Raw genomic sequence first — 26,302 nt, 5'->3', positions numbered from 1 at the left:
ACTGACCATCAGAATGGATGCCAGCGCTACTGCCTGGAGGACCTGCTGTGCCAGGGGTTGCCTCTTTGGTTGCTGGATTTGGGGAGGTCTGGAGATCCTGGGGGAGGGGCCAGGACCCTGGGCAGTAGCTATTTATTATCTGGGACAGTACTTCCATATTTTAATAACTGTGATCACCAGCTGAGTTATCACCTCTGTTTAATCTAGGAACATCTTCGGGTCTCTCAGAATCTAACCCAGACCATTAGCCTGGTAGAGTGCCAGGTGTTTACTGGGTGGCACGCAGTGCGGACACGGATGGGATTCCCAAGGTGGCCGCGGGGGGCTCAGCGCGGAGAGGCCAAGCCACGTCTGAGCTCAGGCCAGTGGCCCTGGCAGAGCTGTCCCCATCTCCAAGAAAGCAAAGGGATGTCCCCACCCCAGGCAGGCAGGGCAGAGCAGCAACTCACAGCAGGCGGGTGGGGGGCAGCCCCTTGGGGTGAGTGTGGGGGAGAGAGGGTCATCCTCACGAGCACGGGCATCTCGTCGTCCGACATCGAGCTGGCTGGCTTGTCTCTGGCTGAGGGGGCGGCAGCGACGCTGTTGGCGAAGCCCTGAGAGCTGGGCTTGGGCGGGAGAAGCTTGACAGGGACAGACACGGGCATGACCATAGGCGTGAGGCTTTCCGCCTCGGGTGGGAGCTGCGGTGGTGGCGGAGGCGGAGGCGGCAGTGGCGGCTGAGGCGGAGGCGCCGGGGCCTTCTCTCCTTCCTCCTACACAGACAATAAAGGCTTTGATCCTGGGCTGAGAGCAGCTCTCATGGGGGGGGTGGGGGATGCACTTTGCTCTTCCTGAAATGTTCCTGGACATCATGCGTGGGTGACAGAGAACCGCTGCAGGGTGGTTTCCTTCCTGCCAGCCTGAGTCCCTCGGCTCCAGTGATGCCCGTCGGCAATGGACAAGGCACTTGATTTTCTACATTAAAAATTCTTGACCGTGTATCACTTGTATATTAAAGCAAATAGTGAAGAAAAATTTTTGTGTGGCTGTCATTGCTTTTAAAGAAAAGGACATGGACTTATAATCAGGCCAAAAAAAAAAAAAAAACCACATAAGCTCTTATGCAGGACCTTTTAATTCTATGGGCCTCAGTTTACTCATCTGTCAAATGGAGGAAAAGCTCTTTTAACTGGCATGGTTGGGAGACGGAGTGACCTGGGTCACATCAAAGTTTTTGGTGAACAGAGAGTTAATCCCATAGACTTAAATTAAGATTAACAGCATTCAAAGAATTGAGAAAGTTCTTTGAATTTTAATCTAACTCTAAAACTGCATGGGTAGTTCACCACAAGGGTATCCTACCTGGATAATCCTAAGGGCATTTAAAGGTCTTCGGATGCTCGAGTCTACCACTAGTGCCCTGGTGAACAGAAAATGCTGGCTGGGAGCCCGATGGTCACACTAGCTTTCCCTGGCCATTGACTATGGATCTGGAAGGCCCAAGGGACCCTGGTCTTGAGTACTTCAAGCAGCAGAAGTTAAAAACAATATTGCATCTACATGTTTTCTTTGCTGTCTTCTCCAGGAGCTGGAGAGGCTGGGATCCCCTAAAAGGATTTCTACCACCTCAGTTCTGGACTCTTGTTCATGAAGCCAGTGGAAGCAAAGACTGTGTGACCTGGCTGGCTCCCAGCGTCAAAACTTGAGTACTTCCGTTAGGGAACGACTATGCCTCCTCAGGTTCCCCGAGTGGGGCTCACATCACTCTCTGATGGCAGCAAAGCAAAGCAAGCAGCACATGGCCTGGGAAGGACTGGGGGGCTGACTCCTGCTCACCTGTTTGAGGCTGGGGGAGGCCCTCATCCCCCCATGGGACCGCATGTGGCCGTTCAGGGCAGGCAGACTCTTGAACTCCTTCAGGCAGATGGAGCATGTCAGCTTGTTCTTGGCATCAAACTGCTCCCCAAACACTCCTTTTGGTTGGCCACTGCTCCAGGGTAGGACCAAGTGGAGAGGACACACACGTTGATGAAGGGAAACAGTGACTCATCACAAGACCTCACACCCCACAATTAACCCATTTCATTCATCCAGAGCTCCCATGGCCATGGCCCTACTTGTATCACCCCAATTCCCTTCAGAGAACTAAGCCCAATTTGCAGATGGAAAACTGAGGCTCAAGAGTAGGAAAGGGCGTGCTCAAGATCATGCAAGAGTTGAACTAAACGTCTTTCTTCATTCCAGGCCTTCAGATGCTGGGTTTTTTCCCACCTCTGGCTTATGACCCTTCTAGAATCAGCTTCAGCTCTCCTCTTCCAGAAGTCTTCCCTTAGAGACATGGGTCTCGGTCTTCTGGTTCAGCCTCCAGGTTGCATGTCTTAGTTTGTAAGGTTCTGGCTAAGTCTTCATTTACCAAACCCATGAGGGGAGGAAACAAGACTGTACTATTCACTGGGGCATCCTCATAGCTTAGTTCCATGCCTAGCACACAGTAGGTACTAAATAAATACTCACTGAATGGACAGAGGGCAGAACATGGGCTTTGGAGTCCATCCCAGCATCCCTACTTTCTTGATGTGCAACCTTAAGCTCTCTGAGCCTCAGTTTTCTCATTTGTAAAATAATAATGATAATAATAGTTAACAGTGGTTGAGTGCTTACTATGTGCTAGGCACATGGCAATCATACCAACCCTCATTGAGCTACTTTTATTACATATGATATAGAGTAATAATAAGCACTCAAAAACAATAGCTGCTATTATTATTCTTATAAATTTCTTTGAGGAATTGACTTTGAATTTGGAAATGAATCATGAGACAATTCAGGGAAACCTTCCAGTCTCCCAAAATGCCAACAAGCCTCCATGCATCCATCCTACCTTGAGTCAGGGGACCCTGGCTGGGCTCTGCCATCAGGTAGGTGCATCTGTTTTGAGCCATGCAGGACACCGGAAGAAAGAAGAAAAAAAACAAATGTGTTTCTGATGGGAGGAGTCCTTGAGCAGTGGGAACCCCAGGGCCTGCACACTTCTAGGATTCTTTCTGCTCTCTGCCTCACGCTGACCGGGCTCACAGATACGCAAGCCCTTGCCCTTCCACACCTGAGGCTTCCAGACTTCTTTCCCCTGATGTTTCCTGGCTTGGGGCCACGCCCCCTCACGGAGCCCCGCCAGCCACAAGCCCACCGGGACTCAATCCCCCACCTCCTTCCTTCCTGTTCTCCCTCTCCACCAACTCTGTACACAGACAGGCTCCATTCCCGAATGGAGGGCTGGACGACACAGCCTCACGCTGGGAGACCTCAGCTTTGGCCATGTCATCTTATTCTTATATTCACAAAGTCTCTCAGTTACTACAGGCCTGAGTCCTAAACAAAACAGCGTCAAGGGGACTTCATGCCTAGTCTTCAACCTTCATCGGAGCCCTCTCTCCATCTACCCCAATCCTATTCAAGGTGCCCTCCTCCCCCAACCCTGTTGTCACTTGAGTGTAGCAATTGGGACACGCCAAGGCCTGAACGGTGCCCAGGACACAGTAGGTAGTTTGTGATCAAATACATTTTGGAAATAATCAAGGGTTAATGACCGTCACCCTCAGGCTGAATCTGGCCTGCAGACATGGTTTGCTTGGCTGGACTGTTTTAAAAAATCCTAAGAATGTCATTAGATGGGACATCTGCTCTCTAGCCCACACAGTCCTTATTATCTCATCCCAGGCCGTTTTGCTTATTGACTTTACCTGCCTGGATCCTCTGGGCAGCTAAGGTTTTCACCTCTGCAACTACACAAGGTATCCCCTTGGGGAGATGTGCAGTGCACATGAGCATATTAAAGCCTCTGAGAAGCCCAGCAGCACTGCACCCTGTTTCACTTTAAGAAACCACAAATTCGTTTATCCAGAGAACCCATTCCCCTCCTCCCAGCAATATCCATTCAACATTCTACGGAACTCCTATTCTGGGCATTAGACTTTGAGAAATGCTATCATAATGTGGTCTCCCTCCCAAAGGGGGAACGATTTCATAGGAAATTCCCTAAGGATACAGACTTAAGGGGCACCAGACACGGTGGTGGTCCCTGGGCACCTGATCAGGCCTTGACCGTTACATGCATCATTCAGGACCTGATATGGTGTATTGGCCATCTCCTTAGTGAGACTGTAAGCTCTATGGGCAAAGGACTGAGTCAAAATTGCTTTTGTATTCCACAGCATCTGGTTAACGTTTGTGGAATAAATAAAGAACAGAAGTGTTGGAGGGGTTTGGAGAGCGGACTGGGCACTGCATAGACTCAGCTCTGGCTGGCCCATGGGCACACTGAGACACCAGGAGAAGCAGCCACTGTGAGAATACCTGGGGCCACACGGCACTGGGGGACGGCTGCTGGTGCTGAGGCCCCATGTTGTTGAGGTGGATGCCACTGGGGGACAGGAGCGGCCGGTGGGGGAGCGCACTGCTGACCCTATTCAGGTCCGAGCTTGCCGGGTCACCCATTCCTGTATCTGGAGGCCCCAGGTCCCCGTGGGAGCTCAGCATGGCCTGGGCCTGCCTGTCGCTTAGATAAGTCTTGGGCTGACCGTCCTCAGGCTGCTGGTGCTGGGGCAGGTGGCTCTGCTGGTACATGGGGTGGCCGTAGGGCTGCTGGGGCTCCTGGTAGTAGTACTGGGGCACGGAGCCCAGCTGAATCAGCTGGACAGCGTGCGCCTGCTCCGGGGTGTACTGGTGGGGGTCCCTGTGATAAGAAGGGGGCTGCAGGTGCATCTGTGGCTGCCGCGACTCTGGCAAATGCTGCATCATGGGTGAGGACTGGTAATACTGAGGTATCTGCATCGAACCCTGCCGCTGCTGCAGCTGCTGGGGCTGCGCTGGGCGAATCTGCTGCTGCTGCTGCGGCTGCATTTCTTGCACTGACATCCGCGGCTGCCCGGCTTGCTGCTGTTGCTGCTGCGGGTAATACTGGTGCTGCTGCAGCTGCTGCATGTGCTGGGACAGCATCTGGGGGGCCTGCAGTGACTGTCCTCCCTGCACTGGCATCTGGGCCAGTGGCTGCTGGTAGTCATAATACGGGTGCCCTTGGCTTGGGTGCGGCCCAACCTGAAGAGCTGGTTTGGACAGCCCGCCAGTGAAACCAGGGTGAGGCTGCTGGGGCACCTGCTGGTAGCGGGAAGGGAGAGCCGGTGCTGGGGTCTCCATGGGCTTCTGGGACAGCAACTGGCGGAGGGCGCTTTCAGGGGCTCCGTCCATCACCGCTGACTGGGTGTGCAGCACCTGGGCCATGTTGTTGACCTGAATTCGCAGGTTTTGGTTGGCAAACACCTGGGTGAAAGAGTCTAGCTTGTGCAGGACACCGCTGGTGAGCTTTTGGGTCCGGATCTCGCTGGCCTGGGAGTAGGTGTACTGGTAGCCATCGGTGGGCTCCGCCTGGGCTGGAGACCCCCACGTCATGTTCGAGTTGGTCAGGTTGCCACGTAGCTGGACATGGTTTCCAGGCCCTGCATGGCCTGCCCACCCTCCCTGCCTTGAGGAGTCCACTTGGCCAAGCGTTTTGGAGCCGACAGGCAAGCCCAGACCATCCCGAGTGTCTTGAGGGAAGTGGGGGGAGATGGGTGATGCCTGAGGGGCATCCATTCCAGCCCCGGGGACTGTATTCCCATAGTTGTGGTTCAGCCCACCGTGGACGCCAAGTGGTGGCTGTTGGTAGAAAAGGTTCTCACCACCGTGGGCCACGTGATTGGTCTTGTACAGTTGCTGATCCCCCATGGTGCCTGCCTTGATCGTGAACGTCCAGCCACAAAACCATAAAAAAAGATCAGTGACACAAACCCGAAGGGACTGAAACCCTGAGAAGCAGAGAGAAAGCGTCCACACTACTCCACGGCTGACATGTCCATGACTGTGGCTGGAGCCAGGTGTTCCTGTTGGCCTCTACCACGCATGTGCAGGGCGGGGGGTTTTACATCCTCACCCGGGCTGAGGTACGGACCAAACACCACCGTGGTGAAGAGATACTGCTCACACCTGCAAGACGAGATGCAAAGGACAGGAAAGGATTTACTTGGATGTTTTGCAATGAGCAACTGTATCTACCACAACCCATTATGGAATTAAACACAAAACAGGAGCCTGGATTAGAAATGGCCAGTTTCATACATGTCACTCTTTTACACTGATTCTGCAGATCCTGACCCCCATGTGAGATATGAACTCTCTTACTTTCAAGCCATTGCTCAACGGCTCATTAGTTCATTGATACGTTAATTCATTGTTTTGCTCACTGATTAATTCATCCATTCTTCTGGAACCCTGCTACTGAAAGCCCAGCACTATTCTAGGTCCTGTAGGGGATATAAAGAAGTTTAAGACATTCATTAATCAATTCATCTGGTCAAAAAATTCTTATTAGACATAGACATCTACCAAGTGTAAGGCACAACGCTAGAAAATCATTAAGACATGGGCCATCTCTCAAGGAGCTTACAGTTAGAAAAGGCAATTGGCCACATGAATAACTACAGTACAAGGAGGAAAGAGACGCATGTAATAAAATGGTAAAAAATAACAGATAAGGAACTCATAGTCTGGAGAGTGTATTTCTAGCAGAAGAGCAGAACCGGAAACAGTTTCAAGGAAAAGCAGTACACGTGTCAGTACACAGCTACCTGCTTCCTTGGGGTCCCTGCTCAGGGAAACATCTGTGCACAGTGCTGACCAGCTGGTCGGAAGCGTATGATGTGGCCTGACTCAAAATAATAGGTTGAGCCAATCAGATTCCCTCTCTTAGAAACATGAACTAGGAAATTTTGAGTGACTGGTCTAGTCTGATTTGAAGCCATACAGGTTCCTCTGTGAACTTCAAACTGGGGTATGTCAACCCCAGGGAGTACACGAAGACTTTCCAAGCACTATACACACACATTCAAAGCTTTAAGAGAATCAATTTCCAGATCCTCAACTTCCATAAAAACCCTTTTCTAGAACTGATGGGTGACAGAATTGCAGGACATTTGGTCCTGTCCAAAACATCCATAAGACATTGGGTCCGTAAGATATTTGGTCCACGTCAAGAGGTCCCTGAAATTTGGTCTTATCCAAAATGTCCATAAAGCATATTTGGTCCATGCCAAATGGTTTTGGACAGGACCAGATGTCTGCTAACCAGTGACAGAGGTGCTACACCTGCTCTTTCACAACAGCCCTCCTCCTTTACAAAAGAAAGACAAACTTCTTACTCATCCCATCCCAAATCTTAACTGGGCTTATGCCCCAGGGATAACTCCCCCAGCCGCCACACGAGAGGGCACAGAACATTGAAAGTGAGCAACACTAATAAATAAGTAGTAAATCTTCTTTGCAAGCTGGGTGGTTTCCAATTCTTTTTTTCATTAGGAAGGCCTAATAGAAGTAATTAAAATATAATTGTTAGTGATATATCACTATGTGATTTCTGGTACATAACTCAGAAGCAGATCAAGAACTGAGTAGACCTTGCTTTAATAAAACTTGTATTTTTATCTATTAGTTTATGTGAATGAGGGCTTTTCACTGTTTACATCTATATAAATGAAAAATGGAAATACAATCGACACTGATCCTTGTCTCATATCTCATGCAACAAATAGTATTCTTCCATGGATAAATAAAAAAACAGAAGAGATAACCTGGCACCAGCAAGATTCTATCTCTGGACCTGGGTGATAACTGCACGGGTGTGCTCCCTCTGTAATAACCTGAGCTGTACACTCAGACCTCGTCACATACATGCATGTATGTTATACGTCAATAAAAAAATTACTTAGCCAAAACATGGAAACAGCCTAAATGCCCATCAACAGATGAATGGATAAAGAAGATGTGGTACATATATACAATGGAATATTACTCAGCCATAAAAAAGCACAACATAATGCCATTTGCAGCAACATGGATACAACTAGGGATTATCATACTTAGTGAAGGAAGTCAGAAAGAGAAAGACAAACACCATATGATATCCCTTATATGTGGAATCTAAAATATGGCACAAATGAACCTATCTACAAAACAGAAATGGACTCACAGACATAGAGATCAGACTTGTGGTTGCCAAGGGGGGAGGCGGGGAGAGAGAGGGATGGACTGGGAATTTGGGGTTGGTAGATGCAAACTATTACATTGAGAGTGGATAAACAGCAAGGTCCTACTGTATAGCCCAGGGAACTATATCCAATCTCCTGGGATAAACCATAATGGAAAAGAATATTTTAAAAAGAATGTCTATGTGTGTAAAACTGAGTCACTCTGCTGTACAGCAGAGATTGGCAAAACACTGTAAATCAACTATACTTCAAACAAACAACCCAAAAAACTCCAAAAAGCAAACAAAAGAACAATGTATTTACATGAAAAAAAATTACTTTGAAAAGTTGCCAGCATCACCACCTAACGTACATTTTCAACATAATTTTAGTTTTTATGTTTATTATTTATCCAAATTAGAATATATTTTATGTTGTTTTGATTGCCTGCATACTATTAATAATCATAATTATATATCAAACACGAAGAAAATTTTAGTATTTAGAACTTTCTGATTTCAGGAAATTTAAAAAGTTTTAACTTCATATGAAATTGTTACAGAGAAATGTGACAGGGAAACAAACGACAGAGCTTTAAGCACAAAAACATATTACATATATTACATTAGGGTAAAATTCCACAGGGGAAGTGAAACAAGTAAAATTTCAAGGAGAAAAAGGAACACTGACTATTAACGAAGCGTGTGCTCATGCGTTTTTAAAATGGATGATGGTGGGTGTCAAATTCCTATGGTGTTTAGATTCCACTGGATACATTTAAAACAGTGATGTAATCGTTTTACTTAAAAATATCAATGTTTACAATGTACTGGAAATTGCATCTTTGGCAGACGTATGATAAAAAATGTAGATGTAAACTTAAAAATGTGTGAGAGGGTAAATGGTTTTACAAAATCCTTTTATGGGGGATTTTAAGCAGAAAGTTTGAAGACCCCTGCAGTAGGCCCCCTCCAACTGGGAGCAAGTCTGAGTTGGTCTCCGTCCCTTTTGGAATGACAAGAGAAGGAAATGGACAAATTCAGGGTGGGGGGTTTGGTTTGGTGGAATGAATGCTGGAACAAGGGAAGCAGTGGGACGGGACAAAGGTTGGCCAAAGATGGCTGGAGCAGATCCTGAAGGTGAAGTGATGTGGTGAGCCTTGAGAACTCCCAGTGACCACTCCCATCTCAGAGGGTCTGAGCTCCTGATCAGCTGCCTACTCCACAGCTCCACTTTCAGGTTCAAAGCAAACTCATTATCACATCCCCTAAACGGATGCTCCTCCATAGTCTCGCCCTCGATTCTTCCCTGTCTCTTAACCAACCACCACAACCCAGCAATTTACTTCCTAACGTTTTCTTAACTCCACCCATTTTTCTCTGGTTCCACTACTATCACCCTAGTCCAAGACACCGTATCTACCTTCTGCACTCTTCCAACAGCCTTCTGATTGGTCTCCCTGATTTCAGTCTTGTTCATTCTCCAGACAGCAGCAGCAGAATAAACTTTTCCAAACATAACTCTGCCCCCATCAACCCACTGTTTAAAACCCTTTCATGGCATCTTAGCAATCTTAGGTTAAAGACCAAAATCATTAACAAGGCTGACAGGGCTCCGCGGGGTTTGTTCCCAGCCTCACTATGTACCCCTCTTCTCCTTGCTCTCCAACACCTCCCCATCCCCACCCCCAGCCACTGTGGTCTCTCAGTTCCTTGAACCTGCCAAGCTGCCTCCTACAACAGGACCTTTGCACATGCTGGTCCCCCAATTTGGAGAGCGTTCCCCTTCCCCACTCCAACTCCTCATCCAGCCAAGTCCTGGGCAACCTTCAGCTCTCAGCCCAAACTATACTTTCTTGGAAAGTCTATCCTGACACCCACTCCTAAGGCTACATCAGGGTCATTTCTTTTATGTTCTCATAAAACCATATTTCTTTCCTTCAGACCACTCTTCTCAGCCTGTAATTGTACTTCCACCAGTGCAATTATTTGATAAATGGATCTTTCTTTTACTAGGGCAGGGACCAAGTCTGTTTTGACCTATGATTCTATTCTCCAAATCTACCATAATTCCCAGTATATGGTAGGTCCTTTGATAAGAATTTGTTGATGGAGTGGTAATATTGTTGAATGAATGAATCAATAAATGAAACATATAATAATGATCAAGTGTCCCAATGAATTGATATACAGAAAAAGATATTAAGTGTAGGTTGAGCAGATATTAAATTCTCATGAAGAATAGCTTGATTTTACCTGGGTCCTGATGGACAAATAGGGTTTACAGAGGTGAGGGGACCAGGAAGGGTATTTCAGCTGAGGGAACAGCATGCACTAAGGCATGGAGTCAGGTGCAGGGGTCCATGCTGGGGACCATGTCCTTGTCAGGAACTCACTGATGATCAGGCTGAATTTGTATGGTCAGGGATAAATTGTGAGGCCTTAAAATGATGTCCAGCAGTGTTATCCTGTGGGTATTAGGCCAGGCCGCCTGGCTTAAACCTCGCCACTTAACCTTCCTCGAAAGCTTTGCACCAAGTCACTTCCCCCAGGAAGAATTACTTGTTGAAACTCATCAAACTCTGACCATGATCTGATTCTGTGTTCCTCCATCATGCCCCTGTGGGGGGAATGGAAGCTAGATAACTTTACTTCTGTTGACCTGTCTGCTTTGTTGTGTTCCCAAACTGCAGGGTGAGAGGGATTACTTTGTGTTCTGAGCTACAGGAATCTATTCTTTATTTGTTCATATTTTCAGAACTGGGAATGTAGTTTATTTATGAAGAACCCTAGAAAATAGGGAACCCTAGGAAGTCAGAGGGGGGCTCCCAAAGTGTGGTTCCCAGGCCAGCAGCATATAACATCACCTGGGAACTTGTTGTAAATGCTGATTCTTGAGCCTCACCCAAACCCACTGAATCTTGGGGGTGGGGACCAGCAGTCTGTGTTTTAATGAGTCCTCCTGTTGAGTTTGATGCCCTCTCAAGTTGAAGGCTGCCTTAGAGGTCAACTCCCCACATTCAGAGGAACAAGCTGAGGCCCAGAGCTGTAACTGCTGGACCTAGAACAGTACCTGACTCACAGTAGTAGGCAATCAAGAGTCATATACTCCTGCCCTGCCACAGAGAACGGACTTGAGGACACAGCGGGGGAGTGGGACGCCGGGACAAAGTGAGAGTAGCATCAATATATATACACTACCGAATGTAAAACAGCTAGTGGGAAGCAGCAGCACAGCACAGGGAGATCAGCTCGGTGCTTTGTGACCACCTAGAGGGGTGGGATAGGGAGGGTGGGAGGGAGGCTCAACAGGGAGGGGATATGGGGATATATGTATGCATATGGCTGATTCACTTTGTTGTACAACAGAAACTAACACAGTATTGTGAAGCAATTATACTCCAATAAAGATTTATTAAAAAAAAAAAAAAAGAATCATATACTGAATGAAAGAGAGGGAAAACGACCTCCCTAGGAAGATGTACGAAGGTAATAGCAAGACCATGTGCTACTTATTTTACATTAAATTTATATATTTTTTGAATAGGTACTATATTCACATGGTTCAAAATTCAAAAGGTATAAAAGAGCATACAAAAGACTGAAAATCATCCTAAATAAATACTTGAAAATAAAGTGAAAAGTTAGAGCAAAAATTTTAAAACGGGTATCTGCCCAAAGTCTTCCTCTCAGCCTTGTCCCCAGATACCCAGCCCCCCTCCTGGGACAGTCGTTCAGGTTCCTGTATATTCTAAAGATATTTTATGCTCATACAAGAATGCTTGTACATACCCCCACCCCTACCCCCTTTACACAGGCAGTAGCACACAGTTCAGCATCTTGTCAAAAGGCTGTTTTAAACATCATTTAAAACCTGAAAACTGTTCTTCTTGGTGGATTAGTCAATCCCACAGGACTGTTATAATACCAACTCAAGATTCATGTCTTTGTTATTTTTCTAATAAGGTAACTGCTTTGCTCATTATGTACAACACTTCCCATCGGGTAATTGGCACCAGGAGCTTTTTCATTCGTGAACAACTTAACAGAACGACTGCTTTCACATTTCTTTGGTCAAGTCCTTCCTTATTAGAGCAAGACTCCAGGATTCTGGATTCAGTTGGACAAAAAAATTGTCTGCTCAGAATCTGAGATGCTCTCTCTGATCCCCCTGAAGCATCATAGTCAAACGACCTGCTTCGGAGCCCATCTCCCCACTGTCTGTCCAGTCATTCCAAGGCAGGGACAGCATCTTACCCATCTTGGGTCCCCAGTGATTGAGACACAGCAGATGCTCAATAAACACTCATTGAGCTGAAATGCCAAGCCAGACAAATGAGACCCAAAGCACTTCACCCCTAGATTTCCATGCTTCTGACATGGACCAAGGGCCAGAATTTACTATTTTCACAGGGCCCTACAGTGCCAGGTTCATGGAATGCTGTACATAATAATAAGGCTCTACAAAGATGTTTTAGCAAGGGGCTTTTCTGTACAGGGCCAGCTAGTAAATATTTTCAGCTTTGCGGGCTAGCTAGTAAATATTTTCAGCTTTGCGGGCCATACGATATCTGTCATAACTCTGCAGTTGCAGAGTGAAAGCAGCCATAAACAGTATATAAATGAATGGGTGTGGTCGTGTCCTAATAGAACTTTATTTATGGACACTGAAATTTGAATTTTATATAATTTTCACATGTCAAGAAATAGTGTTCTTTGTTTGATTTTTCTTCAACCATTTAAAGATGTAAAAAACCCTTCTGGGCTCACAGGCTGTACAAGGACAGTCGGGGGCTGGATTTGGTCCCAGCCATAGTATGTTGACCCCTGTTCTAGTGCATCAAAGTTCCTCTCCCCTCCCCCCGCACCCCCAGGGGCACCAGGAGACGGGGCACAGTCTGCAAGGAAGATATCTGTCCAAAAGGACCATCCTTTGAACCAGAGAGAGAGACGGGTGGGGGGAAGAGAGGAAGTTGACTTTGGCCAACGGCTCGGCAAGACTTGTTTGCTTATAATTCAGAAGGGTTAACACCCTGCTCCCGCCAGACCACCACTGCTTGTTTGGGGAAGAAAAACCAAAAAGATTTTCCTTTTTCTGACACTGGGCCGTCCTTCAGAGACTATATACACAATTCCCCAAGTGACTTGGCTTCGGTTTTCGTCAAGACTTCCTCTCAGGTCTGTCAAAGGAGTTTAACTTGGAGTCTCCTGGGATTCTGCTCCCCAAAAGAGGCTGAAGCCAAGGGCAGTTCTCCAAGACATGGGTTCATGATTCATGGTCTCCTTTATAGCAACGTTGTTGTTCTAAATGTTCTCTGATTAGTCTTCTAAATAAAGCCAGTGGGTGTTCTATAATCCAGTAACCCAATTACCGTGGACCAGTTCTGCCAATGCCGGCGATTAGCGCCGAAATCTTCCTCCACGTAGAGTGACTGGCGCATCCTTGTTCCTTCCCGCCCCACTGCTCCCTGCCCCGGGTCTCACGCTGACTCTCAGCCCCGGGCGGATTCCCAAGGCTTCCTTTGGACACCAAGAGACATTTATTTCTCCATCTTTCAGTAACACCCTGTAGCATCAATTGCTTCCTCCGAGCCCCAGGAACCAGGAAGAAGCCTGACTCACAAATGGAGAGTTTGGACCTTGCTTCCTGGGGACAGCTCTCCACCAGGACAGGGAGATGGGAGCTATTTCACTTTCTGGTGTGCGGATCCTCAGTGACAGCGCTCTCTCCTCTGGGCCAGCAGTAGTTCTCTACCAGGGAATTAATTAACATCGTCTTCCCCCCGTGACTGCCACACACCGCTTCCCTCCCGCCCTAGCTGGCATGGAGCAGTGTGAATGATGCTGAGGACACAGGGGGAAGAGTAGGGGACTCAGGAGTCTAGGGTGGCTTCCTGGAGGAATGGTCTGAGTGGGCCCTATTGATATATTCCTGGATACAGTTTTTCAAAGCACCCGCCTTTACAAATGGCTAGGCCTGGGTGGGGAGATTAGGAATATGGGAGTAGCCAGAGGTTGACAAGAGGTCTGCAGAAAGAAGGGAGGACAACGGAGACACCTGAAGAAGTCACACGTGAGTCCCTGGGTGACCCGAACGCTGACTACTTCATAATCACAAGTTTCTCCTACGGATTTGCTGCCAGGAGAATTTCAGGAGCAATGTGACCGTATTCTGAAGACCTACTTTGTGCCAGGAGATCTGACTAAGTCATGACGTCTGGCCTCAAAGCCCAGAGACTGGCAACTGTACCCGACCTTATCCTCTTTCCTGCAAACTCACAAGGAGGACCTACTGTGCCAGGACTCTGCTAGGGGAGATGAAGACCCACAAACGTGTGTCTTGAGGCCTACAGTCTTGGGGGGCAGGTGCCAGGCTTCCTAAAGATCCATGAAATTTCACTAGGAGGAGGCGGAAGAAGGCCTGGCAGGGGGGTGAGGTCACACCACTCAGGAGGCACCGTGGGCAAATCCTTGCTGGGCCAGGGTTGCAGGGAGGATCCTCCGCTCCTGCCCCCAAGGACTTGAGGCTCAGGCCTTGTGAATCAGCACTTGGAACCAAGGAAAGGATCGCCCTCCCTACAGCTGTCCTGGGCAGGGTAGGGCAGGGCAGGGCTGGGAGATTGGGAGGTTTCCCTCTGACACAGCCCCAGGGAGTGTGGGGTGAAGACGGAGGGGAAGAGGGTGGCTGGCGGGTAGATCTGGCCTCACTGGCTCCAGCCCCAGCATCAGGGCAAATTATAAACCTAAGAAAACACAAGTCAAGCACCTGAGGGCTCTGCTCCTATCACTCAAGCCCCACACCCAGCACCCTGGGCCGAGCTGCCGGGAGGGCCTCCAGCAGGTCAGCAGCACAGACTGGCTTCCTCTGCAGGGGACGGGAGTGGGGCGGCCAGCACTGTGCCCTGGGACTGCATCCCCAGTGCTGCCCAGGATTCCAGGTAGGCTGTGTGGTTAGAGGATCAATTCCCAAATGCAGCAGCTGGCTTGGCTTTGGTCTGTGACCTTGAAGACATTAGACTGTACAAAAAACAAATGCCCCTTCTTTCTGGAAAGCAGCTCACAGTTCACTGGGTAACAAAGTCTGTGATGCTCCCTTGTGTGTGAAATAACTGCATGAAGGTTCTCGTGCTCGGGTGTCTGTCAGTCTCTCTCGGCCCTTCTGTCTGCGGTTCAGATGGGAGGTACCCCGGGTTATGACGTCAGTGCCACACTTGGACATCCTGTCAACACAGGGCCCCATCCTGGGGCGATGCCATGGCCCTTCTGGCTCAGGGTTCTAAGACTTTGGGGGGAATTCTGGGAGTCAAGAAATAAGCCAGAAAGGAGGACCTCTGATGTCTGGGGCTGGAGGCCTTCCCATAGGCACTTCCTGAGTCACTCCCTCCTCCAGGCCCCTGTGGACCAGGTTCTGGCAGATCATCCTCACTCAGCCCCCACCTTCCCAGCGGGGGTGAACTCGCCAAGGGCAGCTGGAGGCTCCTCTTGCTCATCTCTGGGACCCAGCCTGTGCCTCACATCTGGCACTACGCTAAGCAAGCGTTTGCTGGAGGGAGCCAGAGGACCTCACAGCTCCCCTCACATCCCCCGTCGCCCTGGAGCCCCTGGACTGAGGTTTGACTCAGTGACTTGGCTGCCCCTGGCGATGTCTCCTTTGTCCTTGTGCCAAGTGAGGGAGGCCGGCCTTCTCAATCAGATGAGAGGGGCACCCTGAGCGAGCTCCCAGGGCCCGTGGGAAGTTGCTGAGGGAGGGGAAGCAAAGGGTGAACAGACCCAGGGATCGAATTGGGAAGACATGTTGCAGGAGACAAGCTGATGGGAGCTGCCGAGACCAGTCTTGTCAGGAGGGTCTTGTTCCAAATGATAGCAAGCACCAAGATTGAGGAAGAATGCCTGCTTTAATTTACGGATGCTTCTGTGAATTCAAGTATTATTACAGAAAAAAGTTGGAGGTGAACATTCACCTGAGATTCCCGCTGTTGAAGCTCTGTGTGCGATGGTGGGAGGACCACAGAGCTTGGCTTCCGTCTACCCAACAGCTACTGAGAAGCCTCAGGGAATCAAGAGGGCGTCTTGCCCTTTTCTGGGTTTGCTCCCTCCTCTGGTGATCCTTTATATCCCTCCTGGGAAGCCCCCAAGCCTGTCTGGACTCGCTCAAGACAGATATCCCATTGGTCATTGGCCCTCATCATCTCACTGCCTCAATTTCTTGCCAAAATAGCCTCCCTTGGCTGCTATAAGACAAGAGGGCTGAAGTGATGCATCCACCAGGGGCCCCGGCAGCTGAAGTGAACGGGCAGACATGGGGCCCCTGGAGCCTGGGGGCCTCGGGGAAAGTGAGGACCAAGCCCTGGATGAAGGATCTGCAGGCCCAGACACGCGTCCTTCTGTTTGTGTGAAACGTCACTCCTCCAGGCCAATCCTCAGACCAGAACCAGACCAGAACCTTGGGTGTTCTATTTTTCAACCAATGCTAGATTTTAAGCTCTATAGGAGCAGGACTGTCTTCATACCTCTGCTTTTACATCTCTCTCTCCCTTCTCCACTGTGCCACGAGCAGTGTTTGACTCAAAGCAGACCCACTCAGTGTTTATGGAATGCAGCCGACAAGTTTGTCAAACTTCTCTTTCTCTTTTGCATTCACAGGTCACATCTAATTAACTGATGTATCTACAGTAACAAGGACAACGGGCACAAGTAGGTTTGGGAACATAGCTGATGCTCGCTCAGCCCCCGACCTCATTTGGGGAGTGGGTGCTACGTGTGTGGGTGTCTGGGAGAAGGTGGTGAGGTAGGAGTTGGTTAAAGACCCCTGTGTCTGCATGTGAATGTGCCTTGGGAGCTTTAATACACTACAAAAAAGCATGATGTCAAAAAATCTAAAAACAATAAATGCTGGAGAGGGTGTGGAGAAAAAGGAACCCTCTTGCACTGTTGGTGGGACTGTAAATTGATAGAGCCACTATGGAGAACAGTATGGAGGTTCCTTAAAAAACTAAAAATAGAACTACCATATGACCCAGCAATCCCACTCCTGGGCATATACCCAGAGAAAACCATAATTCAAAAAGAGTCATGTACCACAATGTTCATTGCAGCTCTATTTACAATAGCCAGGACATGGAAGCAACCTAAGTGTCCATTGACAGATGAATGGATAAAGAAGATGTGGCACATATATACAATGGAATATTACTCAGCCCTAAAAAGGAACAAAATTGAGTCATTTGATGAGACGTGGATGGATCTAGAGACTGTCATACAGAGTGAAGTAAGTCAGAAAGAGAAAAACAAATATCGTATATTAACGCATGTATGTGGAACCTAGAATAATGGTACAGATGAACCGGTTTGCAGGGCAGAAGTTGAGACACAGATGTAGAGAACAAACGTATGGACACTAAGGGGGGAAAACCGCGGTGGGGTGGGGATGGTGGTGTGCTGAATTGGGCGATTGAGATTGACATGTATACACTGATGTGTATAAAACTGATGACTAATAAGAACCTGCAGTATAAAAAAACAAACAAACAAAAAAAACAACTAATACTAAACTTTCTTTGGGTTATTTGTATGGAAATATGTTAATATAAATGTTTCAGACATTACATGAAATTTCTAAAAATCTCATATGTTCTGGTATAATGTTATGTCATAATTCTAGTATTACTTTAAAATGTATATCTCAGAAATAACTAAATTTCCTTGTCAATTGCACTGTTATGAACTTTCATCAAATCTTTAACCATGGTCATTTTTAACTCTTTTGTCATTTACAGACAGTTCTGGGTGTACTCTGATGCTTTTGCAAATATGTTCCTATAAAAGGGTTTCATCTTCAAGGAATTCATGGAAAAGACTCTGACAAGTACAGGTTTCTGGTAACTGACTGTACTGTTGAACTAAATGAATAAGCATTTTCAGAACTCTAATGGAAAACTGAAGAATTCATAAAAGTGCTAACAAAAGATCAAGATAAAAAAAAATTAATTACATGGGACTGAGTGAACTGATGAGGATGATTATAATTTTTGTGACTTTCTGCTTGAATAAAAAAAAAAAAATCCCACAAGGACTCAGAGGCAAAAAATATACAAATCAATTTTCACTGCAAAGTAAAGGAGCTGTTACAGTGGAGGATTACTGGACTGAATGTCAATATTATGACATAGTATAAGTGTGTTTCATGTTTGGTAATTGCAATCATTGTTGTTTTTGTTGTGGTCATCCATTTACAATGCTTGGTGTCAGTTTATTTATCTCTTGTAAAAATAAAATACAGTGTGTGTGTGTGAAAAAAAAAAAAAGATGTGGCACATATATACAATGGAATATTACTCAGCCATAAAAAGAAACGAAACTGAGTTATTTGTAGTGAGGTGGATGGACCTAGAGTCTGTCATACAGAGTGAAGTAAGTCAGAAAGAGAAAAACAAATACCGTATGCTAATACATATATATGGAATCTAAAAAAAAAAAATTGTTATGAAGAACCTAGGGGCAGGACGGGAATACAGACACAGATCTACTAGAGAATGGACTTGAGGACACAGGGATGGGGAAGGGTAAGCTGGGACAAAGTGAGAGAGTGGCATGGACATATATACACTACCAAATGTAAAACAGATAGCTAGTGTAGATAGAGCAGCCGCATAGCACAGGGATATCAGCTCGGTGCTTTGTGACCACCTAGAGGGGTGGGATAGGGAGGGTGGGAGGGAGGGAGATGCAAGAGGGACGAGATATAGGGATATATGTATATGTATAGCTGATTCACTTTGTTATAAAGCAGAAACTAACACACCATTGTAAAGCAATTATACTCCAATAAAGATGTTAAAATAAAAAGAAAACAAAGTGCATGATGCCGCTGAATGACACCTTCCTGCACCGTTCTCTGTGCATTTCTTCTTCTTTTTTTTTTTTTGGCCGCGCCGCATCGCTTGTGGGATCTTACTTCCCCGAAAAGGGATTGAACCCGGGCCCACAGAAGTGAAAGCACTGAGTCCTAACCACTGGACCGCCAGGGAATTCCGTCTCTGTGCATTTCATGTGTTAGTTATGTGTCTTCAGGTCAGGCACAGACCCTCTGGGGGCCAAGAGCTGGATTCCCCACGGTGCTCAGAGCAGAGCTGGGTGGTGTAGGGCCTCGGTGAACATTTTCGGACATGAGTGGAACTCTTTTTTCCAAAGGCCTTCGAGGTAGGATTTCTGACAAAGCTGACATCTAGACATCACATTTTAGGAAAAGAATGAGGAAAGGCAGGTCTCTAAGATCTCCTTTAAGTGCCTGTTTAACCCCCGGAGGAGCTGCTTGGGATAGAAACCGCCAGCCTGAGCCCCCAGCTGCTCCTGGCTGAGCTGAACCCCCCGACAGTTTAGGGGGCATGTGGCACCCACTACTTGCAAACGGGGGAAGAGGCCAAAGCCTATGACTTGAACCCAGAAAGCCTCTGTCTCAGCAGATAACTCTAATCTCCTTCATAGAGAACACCGGGGGACTATAGGTATTTACCACCTCCACTTCCTGACCCTCAAACAAACGTCCATCCCTCCACCTGTGCTCTAACTCCTCTCTCTTCACTCATCTTAAATACTGGAGAAACATGGGACCCCCAAGAGCTCACCTCCCACACTTCCAGTAGGCTATCGATTCCTGTTGCCCTCTCCTCTATAGCATTCCATGACCATCTCCTCTCATCCCCACTGCGCGATCCATGGAACAGTCCTTTATAGCTGGTCCTGCCCCCTCCAGCCTACTGTCCACCCAGCAGCTCTGTCCACGCCACCCTTCTGCTTCCTTCTGTGCCCTCTGCCCACAGGAGAAGCATCCAAAGAGCTCAGGCTGGCACAGGGGGCCCCTCATGATGTGGCCTCACCTCCCTTTCCAATGATTTACCCAACCATTCACCCATATACACCCCGAGCGCCCTCCCTCCTACCCATGGAGCCACACAGAGTCTCCAGAATACTGGTCCCTCTGCCTAAAACCCCCTTTTTCCCATTCTCCATCTTCTCAACCTACTAGTTCCTGTTCAAACTTATCTTTTATGAAGGCTTCCTTGATTCTCAGCCATTCAATGTAACGAGGTATTTACTGAGTGCCCACTATGTACCAGGGGACACCATGAGGGGGTTGTATGACATGGTGTCAGCTCTCATGGTGTCAGGGGCTTGCCGTCTGGGGTGGGGGGAGTGTCAGAAAATGACAAATCTATGACTGCGATGAGTGGTTACGATAGAGGGCTGTGACCTCAGCAGAAAGGTCAGGGAAGGATCCTCTGCGGAAGTCATGGTGATACTGCAATCTGCAGGATGAGAAGCACTTAAATAGGGAAAATAGAGTGTGGAAAGCTGCCTCCCAGATAAAGTCAAGGATGGCACAGGCAAAGGCCCTGTGGCAGGTGGGAACACAGTGGACATAGGAACTAAGAGAAGGCCAGACTGGCCAGGATAGGAGCATGGCAATGAAAATGGAGACGGGGCAGGGGCCAGACCACCCCAGGTTCTTGAAGGTAAGGAGTTTTATCTTTATACCAAGAGCAATGGGGAACGATTAAAGTGTTTGGATGTGTGTATGTGATGTATGATGTATGTATGTGTGTGTGTGTGTGCATGTACAAGTATGTGTGTGTGTGCATGTACAAGCATGTGTGACTGATCAGATTTCCATTTTGAAAAGGCCACAGGATAGACCAGAGGTCAGCAAATGTTTTCCGTAAAAGGCCAGAAAGTATATGTTGCAGGGTTCACAGCCAGGAAGCAAAATCGAGGCTATGATGTAGACGCTTATATAATAAGAGAAAAAACAAATTTCTACAAACTTTTTGAGGAAACTCAAAATATAATAGTAATCGAGTACAATTTAATGTAAATAGATCTACTAATGAGAAGAATGGACTTATTTTTTTAGAGGGATAACGTTTTGCTTAATTGGGTTCAAAGTCAGTGCCCCGTATCATCAAATGTTTACACGCACAAACCATTTTTAGCTCACGGGCTGTACAAAATCAGGCAGTGGCTGGATTTGGCCCATGGACCATAGTTTGTGGACCCCTGGTCAGAACAACGGACTGGAGGAGGGTGAGTGAGGACATGGGGAGCGGGACTCAACTTAGCGATGGTCCAGGCCAGGCAGCTTGGATGTGGGTGGTGATGGAGGGGCATGTGGGGGTGAAGCTGATAGGACTTAGTGATGAGATGGGCAGGGGGATGTGGGAGGGAGGAGTGTCAAGATGATGCCTAGATTCGCATCTGCGAAGACGGAGCACCACGAAAGCTGTTTCACTTTGAGACCTACAACAGGAGCTGTCACAGAGGCAGCTGGACCGAGGGTTCCAAGGCTCAAGAGAGGTTGGTGAGTCCCCTGACACAGGCAGTAAGTGAAGGCAGGGATGGGACGAAGAATGCCTGGAGGGCAAGTGAGAATGGCGGGACTCAGGCTGCGTGTCTTTTTTACACCACTTAGAGCACTGGTCCCAGCTGCTTTATCTGCATCCACCATCAAACTGGGACCTCTTCCAAGGAGTGCCTCATCAACTCTGTCTACTGCGGTCAGCATAATACAGGGCACCCACTGGGTGCTAAGGACACAAAAGAGGGAGAGAAAGAGAGGGGAAGGGGAGACCTTTTGCTTCCACAGGCTCACATGGAGAAGACCCCCCCCCCTCAATTCACAATGGAAGCCCACTTCCCATTCCTACCCTAAGGGCTGACCATCTCCCTGGCTCACCTTCCACAGGAGCTGCTTTCCACAGGGGTCATGGGACCTTCCCCAAACACTTAAAATCATTCGCGTGTGTGCGCGCACACACACGTACACACAAATCTCCACCCCACCAACCTTTGCCACATGATTTGTGGTGATGATGTACTGACAACACGCTCATCAGCTGTCAGTTCAACATGTCTAAATATTATGTTCCCTCACCCAGAACATCATTTTTTTTTTAATTAAAAAAAAGTTAAGTGGCAATCCCACTCATAGCAAGGAGGGGAGAAAGGGAAAAAAAGCCACAGGTTAAAGAAAATCAATTTTTCTTTTTTTTCCCCTTTCTTTTTTTTCCTCTTTCCTTTTCCTGAGCAGAAGAGTGAGAAGCTCATGGCTCCTTCTCTCCAGCAGCCCTGGCACAAGGAAGTCAGTGCTGACATGGAGGGTGACCCGCCCTGGCGGCCGTGGGTGTGTTTGCCTGACGTCAGTGGAGCTCAGAGCAGACCCGTCCCCCCGGGGCCACAGCCACGAATCCTCTGGCCCACGTGGAGTCTCTGGTAGGGACATTGAGGAGTTCATGGGAGGGCGTGCTTGTCCTCATGGCCAACACTAACATTCTGGAAAGCACTGGACAGAGCACCGACACCCACTATCTTACTCTGTCCCCACAACAAGCCGGTGAGGTCAGAATTGTTTTCTCCATGTGAAAGACGAGGAAATTCACATGCAGGGGAAGATGCACTCAAGGCCACACAATTGTGACAAAGGGTTAAACCTCCAGCCCTCTGATGCCAGGATGAGGCTTCTCTGATACCGTGTGGTGTCCTTCATTCACCCGTCGCAGATCTGAGTAGCATGAAGCTACTTCCCCCTAGTTGGACCCCTGCAGCGCTCTCCACGTTCTGAAGGGTCAAGGAGAGCTGGCTTATACCCTGGTATAGACACGTCCTGGCCATCAGCTGCAGGCAGCCTTCAACCCTTTACATATAGCCGTGAACTTGGAAGTATGAGAAAGAATCTGATGCACTTTACACCAAAAACCCTTTCTCGTCCCAGGTTTAAAGGGCTAGCTTCAGCTCTCTGGAAACTTTTTTTTTTTTTTAACTCATCAGGAACTTTTCTCACTGGAGAGAAACACATGGATTATGTGGCAGGCGTTTTCCTCACAGAAACACCCAAAGTACTGGGCTCTGGAGTCAGAAGACCAGAGTTCAAATCATAATGTTCCACCGGCAAAGTGAGAACCGGGCAGGCTGATCTAATCTTTTTTGGAGCCTCAGTATTGACATCTGTCAAAGAGGAATAACAACACCTAATTATTCCAGGTTTTTGGTGAAGATTAAACAGGAGAATGTTCAGGACATGCGTGGTGCCCAGGGAGAACTCACAAAGTCTCACCGCCTGGGTGGGGTTTCTGTTGTTTTGTTTTGACTTAAGTACAGTTGACATCAAGGCTCAATGACTCAGTCATGATTGAATACATTTGGTTATTTGTTTCCTGGGCAACCTTCAGCCCTCCCTTTGTTTCAGTGAGCAGCACGGCGCTCAGGGGCAGAAATGGCTAGAAGTGGACACAGGAAGGAAGAGAGAAAACCCACAGTCGTGTGGGCCCTCCCGTGTAGGGACAGGTAACCTCACTTACCTTGACACCCTCCTGAAAGCACCACTGCATCAGAGGACATTCCCCTTTATCCCTAAAGATCCAGCGTCACCGTGGAAAGGCTAATGTGCGTTTAGCATACTGTTCACCAGGCAGAGAAAGAAGCAGGAGGATACAGATGCCCATGTGACTTGCTTATGGGGCAGACTTGCTTTCTGGGGCAGGTGGGTCCCTGCGAGAGAGGCCTGTGGATCTCCATGGGTCAGTGAGACTCGGAGGTGCCTAAGAGGGACTCAGTGTGGCCATGAGTCAGGCCAAGCTCTCTAGTGTGGTTACCGGTAACGAAGTGGGTGTTCTGCTCTCTGGGGTCTGGCTCTCAAGCTGCTCAAGACCCCAGGAGAGGGAAAGAGATGTAATTCTTGAGTGGCCACCTAAAGCTTAGGAAAGTTGTGGTTATCATTAAAGCAAGAAGTTGAAAGGTGCTGCCCCAGTTACCCGGAAAGAGACATTTCATTCCCTCCATGATACCAGATAAGGAAATAATCTACTTCCCTTCCTGTTTCAAGGGGGCCCCAGCTCTCAGACTCCAGGAAATTGGCAGTAACTCTGTCTATATCTGCCGTTTCCTTACTTTCAGTTACAGCCTCCTGGCCTGCTTACACAACAGCTCCCTTTAAGGAACGTGGGACACACTGTCTGGCAAGGCTGGCCCAAAGCAGGCCTGGGGCGGCCTTGGTGCCCACATCTGCCACCTGATCTGACGGGCAAACGAGACCCTTCCTGGTGGAAGCTCCGAATCACTCAGTGTCCGTGTCAGCCTCCCAGAAGTTAGGGAGAAAATGAAGCCAACCCTTAACATCTCGGGGGTACCCTCATACCCACTGTCTTTCTGTGAGGCAGCCCAGCAGGAGGCTCTACTCCCATTTTGAGCTAAGCTATGGACGCTCTGAGGGGGGAAGAGATTTCCAAAGGACCACATGTGCCAGGAAGAAGCCAACCTGAGGGAGACAAGAGCAGAGGTCCTCGGCCAAAGATACCCCCCAGAACCACAAAGGACCACCACTAAAACAAGAGCCTCCACGTGACTTGAGTGTTCTCCAAAAACGCAAACAAGAAGGCAACAAGGAAATGCAAAGAAACAAACCTCTATTTCTATCTCACCTATAAAAACGTCACAGCCTCTCTGAATTGCTCCCATGTGTCCTCCTCCTTCTCCCCTCCACTCTCCGTCTTCTGGACCTAAACCAAGCCTCCCCCTCGCCTCTGGATCATGTGCACATAGATTATCTCCCTCTTCATGGGACACTCACAGGAAATTTAAACATTCTCAGACGAGGTTCTTCTAAGCCCACTTCCCCTGCCCTCCACCCCCTACCCAGTTGCTGCGTATTCAGGAAATGCAAACCCAATATAAAGATAACCCGGGCCAAACAGAAAAGGAGACTGGCCCTGTGACCTTGTTGGGCAAATGACTTCCTCTCCCTGCATCTCAGACTCAGCTTCTGCAGAATGAGGAGGCTGGACCTGACGCACTGCAAGGAGGTCCCACTGGCTCTGACCAGCGAGGGCTTAGCTCGGTGAACCTCCCAGACCCTGCCTGTCTCAGGGACACCCAGCAACCTTGAGGCAGGATATTGAGGCAGTAGGGTTTTCCACCACTGACAGCCGATCCCTAAAGACCCTGGCCCCCTGGGGGGAAAGAACACTGGGAATCAGGCCACCTGGATGTCCATCTCGGTTCCGCGGTATTTTGGAAAAGGAACTGAGTGAGTGGGGGAGGTTATCAGGGCAGACTTAAGCTCAGTTAGAGTGTTTTAATTTTTAAAAAATAGAATAATCTATATGACTAGTATAATAAAGATTATGAAAATGTTTTAAGGACCAAAACCACCTAACAGCAAGAAGGAGCAGATAGTCAGTCTCCAGAGAAGCACCTAAAGACTCAGCTTAGAATCTATTTCTGTTGGCTTTTATGAGGCCATGGCAGTATATGAGTCCCGTGCCTGAGGCACCTCCTTGTTTCTCTATTCACAGTAACCCCGGCTCCCCAAACTCCTCACATACTCCCCAACATGATGTGTCCCGACTCCCTAGTTCTGGAAACCATTTCCACATCTGCATCTGGGACAACCCCTTGTTTCACTGCGCAGGACTCAGCTGACAAGGAGAACTCAACCTGGGGTGTCGCCCATGAAGAATATTTAATCTACCAGTTGAGCTCCCCATGGGCGAGGCCAGTTGGATGGTGTAAGTAATCAATCTTGGCTCACGGCTCTGAGTAACTAGAAAGGAGGAGGGACAGGAAGCATGAATCATTATCTGGAGAGAGGCCGTTAATAGACTTTGAGGTTTGCAGGCAGGGTGGGGATGGGGTGGGGTTGGGCCTGGCCCCTCAGCTAGGTCGAGAAGTTGGTGGACATCGTCTTGGGAGTCAGCTCCCTCCCTAGTGCAGCAACATCAATGCTCAGGCTCCTACAAAAGCCCACCCTTCTAAGTATTTGAGCCATACTTGGAAAAGGAAGGCAAGTGGTTGACTTGTCTTTGAAAATTATTTGGAAATAATTTTTTGATCCTCACAGACTGAATTTTTAAAGAAAGTTGTCAATCCCTGTTTTACAAAAGTGAGTTGGTAGCATTTGCAGAGAGATAAAAAGGCAAATGCAAATCCATTCAAGACCACCATGTTCATTGGCCATGCATGATCAGACACAGTTGGGAAACCTGGTGAAGCACAGTCAAACACTCATTGCAGGACTTGTCAGGGCACTTGATATGCCAGTGGAGGTGGCTCTCTAAGAGATGCCACAGAGGCCATCTGTGGGGCTAGAAGCACTGCACTGGGTCTCACTAGCTCAAGAGAATGCCCATCTCTAAACCTCAGTTCACACCACTTCGACACCCCCAACGTACAAGGTTCCTTTTCCAGCCACCTCACCCTACCTGCCCCACGGGGCCAGCCCCA

The 26,302-nt window shown here is 48.1% G+C and overlaps 1 protein-coding gene across 7 annotated transcripts in view; it reads right to left on the bottom strand.

Moving 5' to 3' along the window:
- Nucleotides 1-26,302, bottom strand: part of TRERF1 (transcriptional regulating factor 1) — a 199,048-nt gene that overhangs the window by 34,703 nt on the left and 138,043 nt on the right. For 3 of the 7 annotated variants that reach the window (XM_059938685.1, XM_059938684.1, XM_059938686.1), the window contains 4 exons: nucleotides 4,333-5,997; nucleotides 2,861-2,907; nucleotides 1,816-1,966; nucleotides 450-752 (listed from right to left, as the gene is read on the bottom strand). In XM_059938685.1, coding sequence (XP_059794668.1) covers nucleotides 450-752; nucleotides 1,816-1,966; nucleotides 2,861-2,907; nucleotides 4,333-5,739 — 1,908 coding nt within the window. In that variant the 5' untranslated portion in view covers nucleotides 5,740-5,997. The remainder of the gene's footprint in view (nucleotides 1-449; nucleotides 753-1,815; nucleotides 1,967-2,860; nucleotides 2,908-4,332; nucleotides 5,998-26,302) is intronic. The other 4 variants (XM_059938687.1, XM_059938688.1, XM_059938689.1 and 1 more) reach the window with 2 other exon arrangements.

This window comes from Balaenoptera ricei, chromosome 11 (genome assembly GCF_028023285.1).
Source record: "Balaenoptera ricei isolate mBalRic1 chromosome 11, mBalRic1.hap2, whole genome shotgun sequence".
Lineage (NCBI taxonomy): Eukaryota > Metazoa > Chordata > Mammalia > Artiodactyla > Balaenopteridae > Balaenoptera > Balaenoptera ricei.
The sequence above is the reverse complement of the archived record's forward strand: the minus strand, read 5'-3'. Positions and strand labels throughout refer to the sequence as shown.